Below are 20,583 nucleotides of genomic sequence, written 5' to 3' on the forward strand. Positions count from 1 at the left end.
TCGTTTTTCTATATTTATAGGAATTGCTTGCTTCAGAAGATCTCATGTGGCACTGTTTTCAGGCTCATTTCTGCAGGTTTGACCCAGAGATGTAGGATATATTTGTGATCTGGAGAGCTCTGATCTAACCATAAACCCACATAAGATGATATTTTAATTTACCTGCAATACAGTCAACTTTGGAATCTGCAAAATGAATTGGGCTCTAAGGGTTCACGTTCATCCGAGCAACATTGTAGGAAAATAAATGTAGATTTACCTGGATTCATGGATAATGTCCCTGATATCCTTTAACTTTATTGTTGACCACTCTTAGCACCCTTATTGAATGGTTTGGCTTTTAATTAATTTGGTTACTGAACTACAGTGGTGTCCAAAAGTCATGTCTGGAGGGGATATTTGAATTTACCTACAAGTTAATTGAAACCAAAATATGAGGATTTGTTTTATATTAGGGAAGAACAAAACACTCTGGTTAAGATATTTAACTGGCAAAAAAAAAATGTAATATGCAAAAAATTTTAAATAAAAAGCTCACAGGAAAAAGCACACACTGACTACAACATAATCAGTTGTTAAAATTGCATTTTGTTTTTGAAATTATGTTCATAATTTCTTTGTATGACAGCCTGGCCAAAAATTATTTTGCACCATTTGGCAGGTTTCATTGCTTTATCACAAATAAAACAATTGACTGCACGCTCACAAAACCTTTAACAAGTTTATAATAATCAAATATCTCAATTTTCCTTGGCCTGACATCACTTTTGGCCCCTACTGTATGTCCAAATCAAAATAAATGTTTCAATGTATCTTCTTATTCCCCAAAAATGCAGTATGTACCATTCATTATATATCATATAATAATAAAATAATAATAATAATCATTAAAAAAAATCCGAAAAAACGTTCAAATATACTACTAAGATAACATCCCATCGAAAAGGGCTAATATAAATATGTATTCATCCAAACGCAGATACACAATGAAAGCACCTAATTATTACTGTACGTATTACTGAAATAAGTGAACGATTTGTGATTATATTTCATGTTCTGCCGCTAGAGGGCTGCCGCGGCCTGTCAGTCTGAGCCAATCAGAAAGTTCCGAACGAGTGACGTACATACGTCATGTATTAGCAGGCCTTGCCTTCGTGATGCGCGAGAGTAGAATCAACTGATGTTTTGAGTCAATGAACCCCCTAATGTTACGTGATTGCCCAAGGTTTCCACGCCGCGAAATGTATGAAGAAATGTCAGTAGAGAGAAACTGGACGGACACCGAGACGAGGGCGCTGCTGTACATCCGACAGGACGAAGAAATCAGCAGGCAAATCAGCGGGACCGTTCGCGATTCTCTTATTTACGCCGAAATATCGAGGCTCCTTCGGGCGCAGGGCATCCACAGAACCAAGCGACAGGTCACCACCAAACTGAAAACACTCAAGCAGAAGTTCCTGAAAATTCACGAGCATCACAAAAACACCGGGCACGGCAGGGTGTACTGGAATTATTATGATCTCTGCAAGTCCATTTGGGGCTGCAACCGCCCTACGAACACTTCAACACTTCATAATAATGTGAAACTCGAAGAGCCCCAGAGTACATCCATCGAGGACGCGCGGAATGAGAGCAGGAGCACATCCACTGATATCGACGTGTCCGTCAGTCAGGACGCGGAGACGGAGGACATGATGACAGGAGGTGCGTTGACGCGCACTGCATGTTAAATACAACGCAGTCTAGACAGTATGTTAGATAATGCGCACTATACACTGCATGTCGCTTATACACAAACTGTGCAATGATAAACTGTGCAAACAGTGTGCAATTATAAACATGACAAACACTATACAGTACTGTGCAAAAGTCTTAGGCACGACAATAAAAGGAATGAATGAATGAAATAGTGTGTCAGTAGCCTAGGAAATATCAGTTTACATTGCAGGCAGGTTTCTTCAAGCGTCATGGAGATGTTTCTAAAGTTCTTCTGGATTTAGTCTGTCTCAGTTTTTTCTGTTTCTTCATGTAATCCCAGACGGATTCGATGATGTTGAGATCAGATTTTCGCCGGCTGCTGTCAGACTCATTGTGCAGACAAACCTCTCACTGGATTATTCCAATTAATGGCAAAATGAATGTTTGGATATGTAAACTGATATTTTCTTATCGCACACTCAGCAAAAGATATAGCTTAAATAACTGGCGTAAAACAATTATTATTATTTTTTGGGTGCCTAAGAATGTGCCTAAGACTTTTGCACAGTACTGTACATTGCTGTAAAATGGCCTTACTTGGATGTTAATTTGGCTATTTTATGTGCAATACGGTTTATTTAACATTTTTAATTTCCCAAACAAATAATAAGTGAAGGGAACGCTGTGTTTTGCCTACAATACTAGCTTTATAGCTACTTCCTAATGCATAGCATACATTAGTAATGTGCACAAAGTAAAGTTGGTTCAAAATAGCTTGTAAGTATGCAGTATGCTATCTTGTTGTCATACGACCTCTTTTGCATGTTTAATTCCACAAGTAGTGTCCAGTTATCATAATCTCAGATCTAAATAGGGTTGCAGAATTCTGGGAATTTTCAAAGTTGGAAACTTTCCATGGGAATAAACGGGACATTTGCAAAATTGCAGGTTGGCCTATACCAGGAAACTTTGATGTAGTTGGAAAAAACATGTTAAAACAACCATATTTAATGCAAATTCAGTTGAATTTTCTGTGCATTCCTCAATCACATGCTCACTACTTCCTGCAGAGCTCTTGAGGCCACGCCCCCTGCATGCACTGTGCATTCCTCCATCACATGCTCAGATCATTTCTAGAATCCTGCACAGACACTACAGCAGCACTATTGAAGCCACAATACTTAATTTAAGCCCAAGGACTACATCAAGTCAAGTAAGTTTTGATGACATTACCAGGGTAAACATATTTGACCTATGGTCTTAAAGTTAAACTATCAAATACAAAATCAAAATGTGTTTATACAGTAGCTAGCTAGCCAGTAAATCAGATATGCTAAATGTAAGCTAGCTAATACAATTTCATTGACAATTGAAGAGGCTAGCTATCATACCTTCTGCATGGCATTGCATTAGTTTTCATTACAAGCTTTTTTCTAATCTTGTTCTACAGAACAATGCCACGTGCGCCATCTGATGTTTGGATACATTTCACCTCAGCCAATGTAGAAGGAAAGGATGTGTACATTTGCAAATACTGTGCAAAGACCTATGTTAAGAATGCCACAAAAATGCAGCAGCATATAGTCAAGTGCCTAAAGCTTCCCCAGGGCTCAAAACAAGCAACCCCAGGCAAGAGGTCCTCTGCTTCCATTCAAAGTGAAATGAGTCCGATCCAGACAGCTCCTGGTCACTCTGCAATCAAAATGTGTATATTTATGTTTGTTTATGATATAGTTTTTAAAAAATCCCAATTAATTATTTTAAATTCCCATCAAGTTTCCAACTTGGAATATTTCCAAAATTCCCCAGCTTAACTTCCCATGGAAAGTTTCCCAAAATTTACCCTAGATATGTTTTTAATTAATTTTAATTTTAATTTAATTTAATAAATTATTTATTTATTTAATTTTTGTCCTGCTCAGACTTATATTGGACAAGGATGAAGTTACATCAGATTTCTCTAGGTGATTAAATTCTTTAGGTGATTAAATGTTTATGTTGTCCTCCAAAGTTTACTATAGAGGGAATGCATTAACGTCACTTTCCCGCCGGAACACGCCCCCTCAGCCGGACTGAGTGGCAGAAGTGCAGCTGCCTGACTGGATTTAATAGAGGAAACTGTGAAAACGCAAGTAAAACAAGCGATTATCAGTTTAAACTAAAGATTGGACTCAATATAGTGTTCCTTACAACTTACTAAAGATCCAGTGATCCATGGATATTAACATGCAGCCAGGAATCGTGTTTCCTGACATTTATATGTGCCTGATTTTGACACCGGGGAAATACATACAGCAAATTTGCCTGTGAACGCTTTATATAAATACAATATAGGCAGGTCTAAATTCCAGGTTATCACTTATATCAATGTTATATATATCATCGTATCGTCTAGACTTAAAACTTGTATAGTTTTTTGTCAGTGTTTATTTAAAAATGTCAAATTATACAGAATATACAGTGGTAAATATTTGATGGATGAGTTGTCACTGCAGTATATAACAATACAATATATAGAGAATGATTTTACCACTAAATCCAGCATATTGACACAAAAATGATAACTGCAAATCCACCTTTCGCTGCCTGGAGTCCAGTTGTTTCTATGAATTGCAGCGATCTATTTGCTTCTCTGTTCTGTAGCTTTCGGCAGTCTGTAAAAATATACCTCAGATTTCTTGTCAAATGTAGTTGTACAGTCAATAGCTAAGCTCGTTCCCGTTTTAGATGTGTTTTTTGTGTTTTTCACGGCATTCACGCTGAAAACCAATGCTGCCGCTCAGTCTTCTTGCCACTCAGTGGCCTTGGCCTCAATCACTCCAGCTGACGGTGACGTCACGCGCATTCCCTCTATTGGACAATGTTTAATTAAACTTTGTGGGCTGCAGCAGACTGCTCCATCTTGTTTGTATTTATCTTGGTCTTATATTAAGGCCCCGTCTACACTAAGGGAAAACGCAGATATTTCCCTGCGGTTTGGCCTCTCATTTACACGAACACCCCGTAAATATTCGTTTCTCTAAATACCCGGCTATGTGTAAACGTAGCCTAAGTATATTAAGCATTGGTATCCGGATCGGTATCGGCCGATCACCATGACAAGAAATGGGCTATCGGTATCGGCTGCAAAAATCCTGATCGGAGCATCCCTAAAATATAAACATAATTCTTTTGAAAAAAATTAAGTTTTGCAAATCAGTTTGAAATTTATAATAGTAATAAAAAAGATCTGATTGATTTGGGTTTTCCAAAATGTATTGAAATATTAGCTCAAAATCTCAGAGGGAAATTCAAGAAAAAATATTTTGGGTCAAAGGATGAAAAAAACGTTTGTGAATCATGATATGAACATGCGTAACTGACTGTTGTGTGCTCTTATTTTTAGCTGTTGCTCAACCTGCGAGGAAGAAGGCCAGAAAACATCCTATTACTGACTCTGTAAGAGATCAAGACGCTCTCCATGTGCAGAACCAGAGGGAGTATGAGGAACGCTTGCGAAGGGAAGCCAGAGAGGAACAGAAGGAGGAACAGGCGAGTTTGATGGCCATGTGGAAGGAGATGATGGAGTTTCAAGGGAACCTCTTGAGGGAGTTTATCCACCGGCCGTCCCTGCTGCCACATCCGTCTTACCACAGACACGCTCATCACAACCAAGGACACTCTACATTTCCCAGCACAAGCTACATGACTCCGTACGCTTCTCCAGGGTATGACCACAGAACTCTGTTGTCCTGTTTTCTTTTCATTTCTAATCATGTCCAACTTTCTAAATGTAAGCATTCGACATGATCATTTAGTAGTGTTGTCAAAAATATTGATATTTCCATACACCAATACCAGCTGCATGTTCTCACTCTCTCTTCTCTCCGACGGTCAATTGACACACACCAGCCTCTACTTACTCACTCGTGACATTCGCTCCGGTTCAATAGCGCATAATTTGACTAATTCCCGCAGGTTTTGCGCTTACACCAGATGTGCACCACTGATCGCTCATTAAGCCGCCTCTCAAACAGCTTGCGAGAACCAACCTGACGACTTTTTCCTGCTTATTGCGCTTAAACGGTCAAATACATACACAATTATGTCTGTAAACTTGTCTTGCTGAGTATTCGGGTAAATACCGTTCTGGAACATAAATAGATGAGAGAAAACTAGGGATGGGACGATTACCGGTTTCACTATAAACCACGATAAAATGTACTGACGGTTAGTATTATCATTTAAAATGTCATTATCATTATAACCGTGTTTGATTATCGCGATTTTAATAACTCACTGTGGGCTATATCAATGGGCAAGTAATGGCGGAAGCCAATGACCTCTAGCGACCATCGGGAGATATTTCAGCCTTTTAAGAGGACCAAATCTGAGGTGTGGTGGTCCTATTTTGTCTTTTACAAAAGTCCTGAGGGAAACTTAATTAGGCATGGTCACTCTGTCTGCAGAACATGCACAAAAAAAGTCGAGGAAACACTTCAAATCTGCCGAGTCGTCTTGTGTGACCATCACATGCTGTTTTATAGCGAACGCAAGGCAAGTTAACTTTGACCTCAATACTAAAACTACGTCTGGGAAATAATTGGGCACAAAATGTTGTTTTGAGTTTAAATATTTGATCTCACTCACTTGAAATAAACGTGAAGCTTCCGCGAAGAAAAGTCCGTAGCAATAACTGGCTATGAGCCACATCAGCCAATGATGAACGAAAAAGTTCAAACATATTCATTGTACAGTTATTACACCGATTTTTTTTTTTACCACATAATTACGAGGACATATCGAATTGATAGATTAATGTTTTAAATCTTACCCATTTATAAATCCATTTTGTACAGCATACAAAACAATCGTCCAGACAAGATGATCACAACAATATTATCAAATTCTGTAAACAATAAATCAACTCTGATTTCATTTACAGTACAATCAAAAATGGTGACGCAAGACGGCAAGTTGTATTTGAATGAAATGAGAGAGCGCGTCTGTTGTGATGCATGGATGTGCGATGTGTTATAATGCGCTGCTACTGACGACGGTCATTATAAGGAAGGAAATGCCACAGAATATTATCTTCCTTAAAAAAATTGCATAGGGCTGCTTGTTTTATTTGTTGTTTGTTGATTTTAAAATATAAAACTGTTTTTAGTGTGAGCATCAGTTCTTTTTGAACACTTTCACCTCGTTTTAACAAAACCATGATAATATTGATAATCACGATAATTTTGTTTAAAATTGTTAGACCCACTTGAAAAAAGTAAAGCCACGTTTATTTAATTTTCCTTTTCATTGTATTGTATTTTATTTGTGCTTTCGTTTGCAATTAGTTTTTGTTCTTATTTTATTACTGACTGTCTTTTTTTGTAAATAGTTCAACGATTCAGATAAAGCCTCCCTGTGCTATGTGTAAGCTATTACAACAAAATAACCCAAATTATCAAAAAATTATGGGATAACATCTGTATATTAAGTAATATTAAAAAACAACAATGAAGACATTTATAATGCTTCAAAATATTTCTATTTGAAATAAATGTTCTTTTAAACTTTCTATTCACCTAAAAATCCTGAAAAAATCCGCAAGAACTATTAAGCAGTGAAAACTATTAACTGTTTTCTACATTGATAAGAACCATTATAAATAATTGAGCACTGATAATAATTAAGCAGTAAATCATCATATTAGAATGATTTCTGAAGAATCATGTGTCACTGAACACTGGAGTAATGATACTGAAAATTCAACTTTGTGTCACAGGAATGAATGACATTTTAAAATATTTATATAGAAAATAGTTATTTTAAATTGTAATAATATATCATAAACTGTATTTTTTTGATCAAATAAATTCAGCCTTGGTGAGCAAAACAATGCATAGGCTACTATTAAAAACAGCCGGTGGGTTTGGAATAACATTAGGGTGACTGAATTTTCATGTGTAATATATTTGCTAATCACCGTTTTGCTAATTTAACAGCTTTGTCCTCTCACAGAGCTGAAACTGAGCATGAGAGTGCAATCTCGCATGAGGAAGATGAGGAGGAAGAAGAGGAGAAATACATTATTCCAGCCGAGATTGCACCGGTGTTGGACGCTCAGCCAGTTAACAGTGCAAATGACAGCCAATCAAACACCACAGAGACTGTTTCACCCCCGCCTACGCAATCAGCAGGAAAGAGCGATCTGGAGATGTGTGTGCTGCGCAGACAAGAACGAGTCCTACAGCTTCAGGAAGAGTACTATTCACTCAAAATCAAGTATCTGAAAGACAAGATGGCCAAGGATTCAGGACAGAATGATAAAGAGGAGTGTTAAAAGTTTGCTTGATTGGCCAAAAAGCTTGCTTTCCAAATGTGGATGTTCTCAGCTGGACTGTGAAGAATATAGCTGTACTGTGCATGTGTGTTTAAGTGCATCTCATGTTCCTTTACACATTCGTAATCCATATTACATATTTTGGCCTGTAGATGGCAAGGTGGTTACTTCATATTTGCTCTGGTGTTGTCACTAGACATATCTCAGAGAGATTTACATGCAGGTCTTGTTTGTTCTTTAAACATGAATATTTTTATATTTATTCACTTAATGGCAGTTTACTACCAGCTGTTGGTTTTTGGGACATGATTTTGCCTTTGAAATCAAAATTTTGTCCCCATTTTCTTGTTCTAAATGATGGTTTGATTTATGTTATGTAACACCCACTTTTCACAATCAATTCCTAATGGATAAAAAATGTCTTGCTCTACCTCGTTTAAAGTACTGTTTGACACACAATACAGCAGTAAAATGGGTTGTACTGTAAATGCTGTTTATGTTTGACTGAAGGAGTGTGAGCTAGACTTTGTGCTCCGAACATGAAGTATGTTTGTTACCATGATTTTTCATTAAATTAATAAAAAACACAAAGGAGTCTACCTTTCATCAAAATCGTCATTTTCATAGAAATTGTTTAAAGCAGATTCCCAAACAGTTTTTTCAAAATATTTCCTTGAAGAATATTAAGTTAATATTTCAATAATTTATTAACACATTTGCAAGTTCATAGTTCTATGATTTTGGTTGACATGCAGATAAACAAATAAAATCTTTTTAAATGATTACTTTATCTGAACGATTTTTTGTTAATTAATTATTAGCTTTTCATTATCACACAAAACCTCTGCATTTCCTGTCACAGTCACCATAGAATCAAAATGAAATTTTTTTCTGGAATATTGCAGTTTATTGCATTTATTATAAATGATTTATCCGTTCACATTTTTTTTTATTCATGTGCCCTCGTAAACATTAATCAAAATAACTTCCCATCCCTTTTGCATTCACTTCTCTTCTCTAATGATGTGTTTACTGGCGCGAGGGCGGGGCAATCTGTCACTCATGAGATCCACCAATAGCAAACCACAACGATCCATTTAATTTCCCATGCACAAAAACAAGTCCCACCCTACATTTTTTTCTTGTTCGAGAAACAGTTTCACTCAGATAAACGTCACAATAGGAAAGAAAAGACTATCGCAAATTTTGTTTCATGACGACTTTAAAGAAACTGTTTTAAACAGAAATGTTGTTCCAAACCCTTATTTTTTCCGTACACCGCTATTACTACATCTGTCAAACTCTAAAAAGGACCAAAAATGCCATAAGACGGTTTCAGAAGATGTATTATAGCACACACGCTATATGGAGTATTTTGTGTTCCCTTACATCTGTCTAACAAGAGATGTCTAAGAGTTCTTCAAAAACAAAAATTTGTGTTCCAAATGTAAGAAATAAGAAAATACAGATTTGGAACCATTTTTTCTCCAATTATCTTTCTGGTTCATTATCACTCTGTGTCTATTTCACTATCACACCATTTCTATTTCACTCCATTTCCGCTTCTATCTCTCTCTCCTTCTCCCTCCTGCTATTACTTCTCACAGGAAGAAATTACATTTACTTGACACAGACCTCTGTTTTTTGTTCAGTGGTTTTGTTTTGAAACAATATGTGATGCCAAATCGGCTAGGATTTTCACTTTCTTTACTGTTGCTTTATATATATATATATATATATATATATATATATATATATATATATATATAGCAAGGGACTTGCATTTCAAGTGCACATTTTATTAAGTTCATGCATTCCCTGGAAATAAACCCATGATTTCAGCGATTCTAGCGCCGTGCACTACATTTTGAGCTAAAGGATAATAATAATTAGATAATAAGAGCTAATAATTTTGACTTTAAAATAATTTTGTCTGTTAAAGGTACACTATGCAACTTTTGGCCCCCTAGTGGTTAAGCATACAAAACTGCATGCATTTTGTGGAAGAACATTGTTTTGGTTGTGCTTCAGCGCTGCGTGACTGTGCGGATGAATATGGTTATCCTACTGTTCATAAGACGTTCACTACTAGGTGAAAAAGAGATATACCAGTGTAGAATTATCTCATGGGACGTCCCTCGCAGGGACGGGGTACCGTATTGCACCCGCGTCCAGACCTCTGGAAACCCCATGTCTGGTCCCTGGATGGGACACAGAGGTTCTAGGTGATCTACCACAGTCAGTCGTAGACACCATCACTTCTGTGAGAGCACCCTCTAGGAGGCATGCTTACACCCTGAAGTGGAACCTGTTCGTTGAGTGTTGCTCTTCTCACCGAGAAGCCCCCGAAGGTGTTTGATCGGTTCTGTGCTTTGTTTCCTGCAAGATGGGTTGGAGCGAGAGCTGTCTCCCTCCACCCTCAAAGTGTATGTTGCCTTTAATGCCGCACATCACAATGCAGTGGAAATGAGATTTAATGCACATCCGTGAATTAGTGTCTGGCGCTGGGTCTGTTTTAGAGAGCTACATATGACAATTTATCTGTTCATTAAAATATCTCACCAGTTGACAAATAAGGAGGGAGCTGAGCCAGTGGTCAATCTGTAAGCAAGTGTCAAGTTCAAGGCGCTGACACTTGTTTACAGATTGACCACTGGCTCAGCTCCCTCCTACTTTCACTCGCTTCTATGGGTCTACATCCCTACCAGAAGCCTATGATCAGTCAATGAGAGACGGCTCGTTGTACCATCACAGCGAGGCACAAAATCACTCTCCAGAACATTCTCATTCACGGTTCCATCCTGGTGGAATGATCTACCCACCCCGTCCGGAATGCAAAATCCCTGACAGCATTCAAAAGACAACTGAAAACTCATCTCTTCAAAAAAAATCTTGAAATCTTCGCTTGTCTGGTTTATGCTACTCTGAGCAATGTTTGAACTTTGTATTCTGAGCACTTCTTCCGTTGTTTTTGCCTCTCCACGATGACTCGCTTGGTTTAACCCTTAAACAGGCAAGAGTGGAAAATGCTAAGCAAAAAATAATTTCATTTCATTTTTTATATCATCTGGACTTAAATAAAACATATCCAAAAGAATTTTTTAAAAATTTGATGTATTTTGGATTTCATGAATTGTGTCTCCTGAGATACGTTGCCTGATTAAGGTATAAAAAAGGACCAAGTCATTAATCTGTTACTGTTACTGCCACTGTATGTTTAAAACAATTATATCCCATACTTCAACCTGATCTAACGTTGACAAATTATATATCATTCGAAAGCTTACGAACTCAAGACTCAGCCCGTGAAACCCGTTTTGAAATTGGAGGTTGTGTTACCATAGAAACGGTACTCTAAATTCTTTTAATGGGCTCCTCCCCCTTTGGGCATCGTCATGTTTCATAATTTATGATCAAAACCTTTTCTAATCTTGACAAAACACATATTGTCAGAAAGGTCTGAGTCTCAAGGTTCCATATTTTGTGACAGAAGTGATATTTGGACAGAAATGTATTAATTTGTTATGGCAGAATGCATACAATTAAATTCAATGGAATGTAAGTCACCCGGTGGCTATTTTTGGCATTATGCCTAAACAAAATATCATGGGAACTTCAGTTTTTGTGATATCAACTTCAAATTTGGAACACAACTTGGTTAGATATATGGCTTTGATTTTATAGTAATTTTATAATAAAAAATATAGAGAAAATAAAGAATACATATTTTATAAAAAATAATAAATATTAAGTACAGTATATTTGATTTAATGTAAGTTTTAAACTTCCTTAACTTTTTCATACTTTCATTTTTTTAAGTGCCTTCACTTCAGCAATAATCTGCTGACTGTTTTCTTTAAAACAAGACCAAACTTAGGTCTATATTCCAAAGCATTCTTGAATTACAATCATTTAAGTTTGAATAGTGCATTTTAAATAGAGATAGTTTAATCCCTTTTTTATACCCTAAACAGGCAACGTGTCTCAGGAGACATAGCCTACATTTCAAACATGCTAAATAACAACACGCACAACATATTACTTAATTTTCACCTTCAGCACCTTAAGACAATGTTCACAATTAATGTTAGCAGTAATCTTTTTTTTTTTTTCAGAAGACAAGTAAGTTTTATATATATTTACTTATCTCAATATCTGAATGTTCTGCACCACTGGAAGCAATGTTGGATTTAGGTCAGGTTGACTAATTGATCACAAAAAATTTGAAGCAAATCATGTGACCAGCATACTCAAGACAGACCAGGCTGTCATAAGTGATAAAAGAATATGATGAAAAAATCGTTCTTATGCCCCAAAAAAGACAATAAGAACTATGTATCTCGTGAGACACGTTGCCTGTTTTAGGGTTAATCATCAAATGTAAGTCGCTTTGGATAAAAGCATTTGCTAAATGACTAAATGTAAAAACTCCCTCTCGCGTCGCTTTCACGACATTTCAGATCCCTCAGTTCTCGCCATTATCACGAGCTCGGTCGAGTTTTATCACGAGCTCTGTCACGCTCTCTTTTTGCCAGCAGACTCTCCTCTGTTTGGCGTTTGTTTAAAACAGGTGATTCCCTGGATGTTTGAGATTTGGCTGCTCCATGTAAACCTTTTTGCGAACTCGTTGTGACAACTAACCTGTCCCATACACGCGTGACAGGTGTGGTGATGGATATATATGACGATACACGCACAAGCGCGTGATTGATGATGAATTGACTTATTTAAATTTTGCTCATTTTGAACAAAAAAAGTTACCTTTTAATTTTGTAAAGAAAAGCAATGTTTGTCAGTAATACATACCCAGTTGTTTATTTGGCTTGCAAAGTCTCGTGACTAATTGTAACCTATAATTGAAACAACTTTACTGCTCACATAACATTTATTTCTACATGAAAGAATTATTATGAGTGCTTTAACAAAAAATTGGGCTGTGCTGTTAAGCTAAACAGTTCATTGACCCCACACTTTTCTATAACTGAGAGGCAAGTAGATGTCATCCACAGACGTTAAGTTTTGTTAAACTTTAAACATTGAAAGTTTGTTGGAAGCCTTACGTCTGCAGCAGAAAGTACATTTTGTAACCTGAAAGTATCTGTCAGAGCTTCATAAAACCTGGTACACCACAAAATGGCCAAAGGCCTTTGTGGTAAAGCTGAGTGCTCCATGAAATGACACCCCTGTGAAAGCACAAAGTAATTAATAAATAACTGGAATAAATATAAAAGAACCTCACAAGAGTTCTCCCGTGGTTTTTGCAGCTGATGAGAAATGTCAAACATAATGGTCATGATTTTCTGTGAAGCAGCTGCTCTTGGGGTCTTGCTGAGTGGGATTACACTTAACACTTCCCTCCTGGGTGAAATGTTGGCCTTAGAAAGATGACTGACTGTTACCAAGTGCTGCAGTCAAACTGAAAAACATCTCGACTCTTGAGATCCTTTAGAGTCTAGAATCTAGATGTTTCAGCACAGTTAAGCCTAGATCTCTAATATCTCAGATTTGATGTTCTTTTAAAAGAAATACATTAATACTTTACTCAAAACGATTTCAACTTTGTGATGCTATTGTGAATTTACATGGTATTCCCAGGCAAACACTTGAAAGTGAACACTTACATTGTGAGAATATCCAGTGCCTGGTTAGTTAAAAAATTCAATGCATTTTACTTGAGAATTAATGAGAAATTTGAGCATGCTCTGTCAGAGTTTGCTACAAAAATCAAGATATTTCCACGAGTTAAAATATTTTCTAATGTATAAAATATTTTCTAATATAGTAAGATCCTTCAGAAATCATTCTATTATACTGATTTGCTGCTCAGGAAACATTATTATTGATGTTGAAAACACTTTTGCAACGTCTTTCTATTCTTCTAAAAACTGTATCATGGTTGAATTAATTTTACTTTCACTTTTGATCGGTTTAATGCATCTTTGCTGAATAAAAAATAGTAAAGCCTAAATTAAATTTTGTGTATAAAAGTATATATGGATTGGATATACAGTGGATTTATGATGTATAAATTGGTCATTGTTAAATCATGTTGTTAGTTCATTGTCCTTTGTTAAAAAATGTACCCTTATTGAAAAGTGTAACCAAATCATTTGTTTGGTTCTTTTATTTTTGGTTTTGCTGCTTTTATCATAGCTTAAACTATATGAATGGGCTCTGCTGTGAAAATAAACTGATATTATTTGTTTGTTTAAATATTTAATAAGTCAAGTGTACTGAGATATATTATTGTGTCTGTTGTAGTTTTCCTAGATTATGGCCCACACAGAATCTGCACCCACTGAAAGCTCAGCAGAATTGGACCGCCTGTCATTCACAAAGCTCTATACATCCTCCGCCTCCTCCTTTATGACGTATTTTTGGAATATTTTGAGCACATTTTACTATTTTGAATCCATTCCACAGATGTAGAAAATCTGATTTAGCAGCTTGCAGGGACATTTCATGGGTCACTGCTATCAGGTTAAACAATGGCTCTCACGCATCAATCTGCCTGTGCTGCACTCTCTGGATCTCTGTCCATCTCTCTTTCAGCTGAACTATTCGGGCAAACTTGAAGGACGCTTGATCCGTCGACCCTGTGTTCCCTGCAGATCTCTGCGAGTCGTGGGTAACACGGGCTCTGCTCATCCGCCAGCTTTGGGTGGCTTTGTGATTGTACACGAAGGGATGATATATCCGCACAATTTCTTTGTGACATTCAAGAGCCCAAATATAACCGGTGTGCCCGGCGGGGCTGAGTCAACTGTCACAGAGAAACGTTGCGAAAGAGCTGAGAAGAGCAGCAACAATGACTGTAAACAACTTTGAAAATACGTGAAACCCCCTTGTCAAGCCAATGTGTCCGGCTCCTCAACAGACAGAGGTAGTGACACTTTTGGTGGGGCGTTCCATTATAATGAGGACTATTCTTGTATGTTAGTTAAATTTTGTTTTTTTCCTGTCCTCCCATACTGTCACAGGAAGGATTTGACAATCCTTGTCACATGTAAAGGTAAAGCTTTGCCTTCCGAAAGGCCATCTGTATTTAGAACAAGTTTGACGATCGCACCGTGACACACAGTTTAATCTGTCACCTGCTTGGAGTGGCATTTACATTTACAATATTCCCAATTCATTTTACATTCATAATTCATTTTAAAACCCACTTACCGTGCAAAGAATATTATGAGATCATTTTAAAGTAACACTAGGTAACTTTTCAACCTTCATAATATATTTCCAAGTCTCTTGTGATGGTACATCGACTTACAATAGGTTGAATGACACGTCTGCCATAGCCTGACGGGGTCTGTAGCGTTTTTAATCGTACTTTTAAACTTCGGGTTTCGGGTAGTAACCGGCGAACAAAGAGAACTACAAAACTCGACTGCTTTACGGCATATACGTCACTTCCACCACCACCGCCATTTCCTTAAAATCGGACGTGCGAGCCAAATGTTATAGTCATGGCCGAAGCAGCACAGAAAAACAAGAAAGCAAAGGTTTTATCGGAGCAAAGCAAAAAGAGAAAAAGAGAAAGTGATTGCGTTAAAGGGAGAACGAGGATCAACATTGGGCCAGCGTTTTCTCACTGGCATGAGCTGAAGGAGGAGGAGGGGTGCCCGACCGATGCAGACTTGGCTTTCATGCTTTTGGACTAGTAAGTATATTGCTTGCATACCATCTCTTTGTTGTTTTTTTTTGTCTGCCTGACTATGTTACGGAAGCTATCTTATCATCTGTTTATCTTCATGAATCAAGTAATGATAGAGTAGCGAATTATCAATCTGGTAGCTAGTAAACGATATTCTAGTTTTTGATGGTTAGCTATCGCTAGCATTCTCGTTCTGATTTGAACTTTGCAATCGATGAAATGCAAATAGCAAATGTTTGACCTAAAAAGTGTTCTCTACTCAACATGTACAAAGAAAAAAATCAAATGAGAGCCTATGTCTAAACGGCGTGTACAAGTTTGGTAGGGGCTACATTCTTGCAAGTAAATATATAAGATGTACAAAATCATATTTTAGGATACCTAACATGTCTGTGATATTTGTTTATTTGTCTTGCCTCAAGCTATATTGCAAATCGATTTGTAAAATTTGCAGATTAATTTATGGTAGCTTGATATTATAATATTGACGATATATGGTTATTATCTACCACTCAAAGATTGCATTGAAGTATCATATAGATTCAGTAAAACGGTAACCAATAGACTAGACTACTATAATGACGCTGGCTTGTAAACGTGATCATCGCGATCATTTGTCGTTAGAAAAAAAATAAAACCCATGAAATTTTATTCATATGACATGCTGAAATATATGGCACTTTACCTGGGATGAAGACATTTCACACGCGACGCAAGCAGAACACCTGCATGTGACCTCCTCCTACAGTGTTCAGGGCTATCATGGTTGTCAACAAATGCACGATGACAGAGTTTACGACAGTAGTAGAGGACAATACTGTTTCCCAACTGTAGGGGGACCCCGAGAGCAAAAGTTACCTGGTGTTACTTTAAGAAGAAAGCAGGTCAAATATAGAACGCTACATAAAGGTGCATAAGCAATTTCTGAGAATCATTGTTGAACACTGTTGATATTTGAAATCAACCCACAATTTCATCCGTTCATTGGACCGCCCCCAAAATGCAGGAACAGGCAATGGAAGAGCAGATGTCTCTTTATCATAGCAGAAGCGAAGCAAAATAAAGCTTCATGAAAAATAAATCAAAGATGACGAACAAACGATAAGGCAGAACAAAAAATGAACATACGGTACACAAGAGTACATACAAATTAAGAGTTTGTTGTTAGTCACCAGCAGCACACACTATAAAACCAATATTACTCAGAGCAGAAACAACTCAACCTCGGCGTCTGTTTTCAGGCCTTCCCGCTTGGGTCTCTCTAGCGTTGGAAAGTTTTTCTAATATTAACGTCATTCCTAAAGCTCTTGCCTGATCATAACCCTTCTATTTCCAGTGATATCCCTCTGACCTTTTCTCTTTTGTAATGTCTTTCAGCATCTCTCTTTCTACAGTCTTTCTTCAAATGTCCCTCTTTCTCACTCTCTCTCCTCCCACATCATGAGTGGACACAGTCCAATCCACTTTCAACAGCGTTTCTCAGAAATTGTTCACGCACCTTTAACCACCAGTGGCCGGTTGCATAAACTGCTTAGGCTAGTCCTACAAGTTCTCCAAGACTGGTCATACATTTTTTTTCAGATACATAAAGAAAACAAACTGAATAATAAAATCTAAAAATAAATGATGCTTTGCAGAGCTAGTATATTGATTTCACAATTCTCTGCTAATGTTTGCTAACTATCTTTTACCGTCCTCTAATGTAGGAACTAATGTCTTTATTGCCACTATTTTGTCATCATTCTTATTTAGCTCTGGAAGCCATTTATTGCACTTGGAAATTGTGACTTAGAATTAGTTGCATGGACTGCAACATAAGAGCCAGCAAAGCATGATAAACATAATTATTGCAGTTTTATTTAAAAGTACACATGTTTAAGAAATTGAAATGGGCAGGTCTAGACGCACTGTGTTGCCTTATTTAGACAGGGAAACATTTGCCACGGTTGCATCACCGAGAGAGACTTCACATTAATGCACGGACATCCTATCTGACACTACAGGACGGGATTTGTAGAAACTGCATAACAAAGGAGAGGCCATTAGATCTGCAACACTTTATAGATTGATTCTCTCCCTTTATTTGTATACTTCATTTGCTTCTGAGTGAATAAACGCTATTCTCTATTGATAAACCTCTATCTGAATGAATCCAAAAATGAACATCCCTATGCCCCCCCCTCCAGACTGAGACTCCATGGACCGGACCGGGATCTCAACCGAGAAGGAATTGGTTGCCTATCACATATTACCAATCAGAACCAAGAATTTCAGAGAGCCGTGCAATAAAATGGCATAGCTTCCATGGTTTAAGTGTTTTCATTCTGATATCGATAACAATAATAGTTAATAATATTAAATAACCCATATAATAATAATAATAATAATAATAACTTATACTTATATAGCGCCTTTCACGGGACCCAAGGACGCTTTACATATAGCTACATAAGGAATAAAGAATAAGTAAGAGAATATAATAAAATAAGAAATAAGTAGATAATAATAATTAATCAGTCCTGGTTAAATGCCTTTGTAAAGAGGTGGGTTTTTAGAAGGTTTTTGAATATGTCCAGAGAGGGAGCATTTCGGATGTCTGCAGGAATGGAATTCCAGTGTGATTCCATATGTAATCTGCTTTACACTTACCATCCTGCCCGGTCCCTTAGATCAGCTCAACTTGGCTTATTGTCCATATAGTTTCCGGTTGTCTACAGTATGTGGAAGGTCATTTGTTCTTAATGCTTCAAAATTATGGAATTCACTACCCCTTACACTTCGAAATATCTCATCTGTGGCTACATTCAAGACTCAGTTAAAAACATATCTATTTAACATGTATTTCGTATAATGTGGCTGTATCCTATGCGACTGTAATGTGTGTGCGGGTGTGTAAATGTATTGTAAATGTACAATGTAAAGCGACCTGGAGTTACGGAAAGGCGCTATATAAATAAAACTTCTTTTTCTAATCTTCTCTCAACTCTGTTGGGCTTTATAAGGTAAAAGATGACACAGCAGTCTGGCTAAAGCAATTGTTTTTGATTTGAGGAAATTATAACCATGCAAACTGTCATATTGTTATCAACTGAGATGCTTTCAAACTGTTAAAAAGATTTGCATTTGCCTTTATTGCTAAAGTTAGTCGGGATACATCTGAGCATGTTATTCCACCTTCCCTCTTTCCTCAGAGAACTGACTGTTTTTATTTCAAGCCACCATTGATCAAATGTTTGTATTTTTTCAGTTGTATGTTTATAGCTCAGGACAAACACTTGTGTCAGGTTTCTTTTCATTTTCAGCATTCTAGATGGATTCTTTATGTAAATTGGATCTTTTTTCTGCTCTTGGTTTATTGAGCAATTTTGGATTGTTATTAGGATTTACATATTCGTTTGGACAAAGTCCAAACATTGATATATCTATCTATCTATCTATCTATCTATCTATCTATCTATCTATCTATCTATCTATCTATCTATCTATCTATCTATCTATCTATCTATCTATCTATCTATCTATCTATCTATCTATCTATCTATCTATCTATCTATCTATCTATCTATCTATCTTTAGGTGGACTTTTTATTGTTACCTTCCATGCATTGTGTTTATCATGTCACCAACTAAATATTATGGATAATGTATCAGGTGCCTAAAACAAATTGTTTTATAGCACTATATTGCACAGCCCAAAAGAATAGGATGTCTGAAACAAAACCAGACAATATCCGATATTCTGAGCATCATATTTTTTTTACTATTACATAACATTATTCAAAAAATATTGAAGAGCAATATATTCAGCTTTTAGCCCTTAAATTAGTTGGGATTGGGAAAGACTATTCTAACTTATGAATGTAATAAAGAAAATGTCAAAACAAATGAAACGGTCGGTGTTATTGATCTTGCATTTTGCCAAGACACTATCAAATGAACATTTGGACACCCTCTGAAAGGATGAAAAGACGCTTCATTTCGGTTAAAATGAAATGTGCATTCCGTTGACAGAGATATTTATCCTGTCCGGAGGAGGAAGTCTTTTTCTTGTTTGTCAATGTATTTAGTTTTAGCTGACTGAGGAATTCCCTACATGTCAAGACTACCGCAGAGTCTGTACAGCAATGAACTTCTTCAAGTTATCAGAGGTATCAGAGAGAGGAAGGATAGAAAAAGAGGTAAATAATCAAAGCTTAACCATATAGGCACACATGCATAAAGAGTTGGAGTGAAGTAAAAAACAAGATTATAGATTATAAATAGATTAAATTAATCAATCATGATTCATTTCATTGCATTCTTCCTGATAATGTGACTCAATTTTGTAATATTTGCATAAATACTGTAAAAATGTATAAATATACCCCTGGTTTAACAGACAAGGCTTTCGCTAATCCCAGACTAAAATGCATGTTTGAGCTGAAAGCAACTTGAACTGATATATCTTAAAATATGTCAGTGCCATTGTTTTGTCTGAAGTTGCACACCAGTAATGCTTTTTTTCTAAGGAACATTTATAAAAGCTACTTAAATGTCCTATAATTGAACTAAGACCTAATCTTGGCTTTTTCTATGCCCCGTCTAACCTGGCCATAAACACACACACACACACACACACACACACACACACACACACACACACACACACACACACACACACACACACACACACACACACACACACACACACACACACACACACACACACACACAATTGAAACATTTGGGCACAGAGTAGGCTACATATCACACACACACACACACACACACACACACACACACACACACACACACACACACACACACACACACACACACACACACACACACACACACACACACACACACACACATAAATGTTCACAGATTTCTCATTAATAAAAACGTTCAATATCCAATGTAAAATAAAGGCTAT

General features: G+C 36.8%; 1 protein-coding gene across 2 annotated transcripts; it reads left to right on the forward strand.

Moving 5' to 3' along the window:
• The first annotated feature begins 1,126 nt into the window (after window positions 1-1,126).
• Window positions 1,127-8,605, forward strand: LOC143706205 (uncharacterized). 2 transcript variants are annotated; one of them, XM_077197872.1, is made up of 5 exons: window positions 1,215-1,704; window positions 2,769-2,911; window positions 3,149-3,327; window positions 5,084-5,405; window positions 7,693-8,605. In XM_077197872.1, the coding sequence occupies exons 3-5, from the start codon at window positions 3,153-3,155 to the stop codon at window positions 8,012-8,014; spliced, it is 819 nt and encodes a 272-aa protein (XP_077053987.1). In that variant the 5' UTR covers window positions 1,215-1,704; window positions 2,769-2,911; window positions 3,149-3,152; the 3' UTR covers window positions 8,015-8,605. The 2 variants fall into 2 exon arrangements, with proteins under 2 accessions (XP_077053986.1, XP_077053987.1); XM_077197871.1 differs by lacking the exons at window positions 2,769-2,911; window positions 3,149-3,327 and having other exon boundaries at window positions 1,127-1,704.
• The last annotated feature ends 11,978 nt before the right edge of the window (window positions 8,606-20,583 follow it).

Source organism: Siphateles boraxobius, unplaced genomic scaffold (assembly GCF_051911475.1).
Source record: "Siphateles boraxobius isolate OS27281-9 unplaced genomic scaffold, OSU_SipBor_1 41, whole genome shotgun sequence".
Classification (NCBI taxonomy): Eukaryota; Metazoa; Chordata; class Actinopteri; order Cypriniformes; family Leuciscidae; genus Siphateles; species Siphateles boraxobius.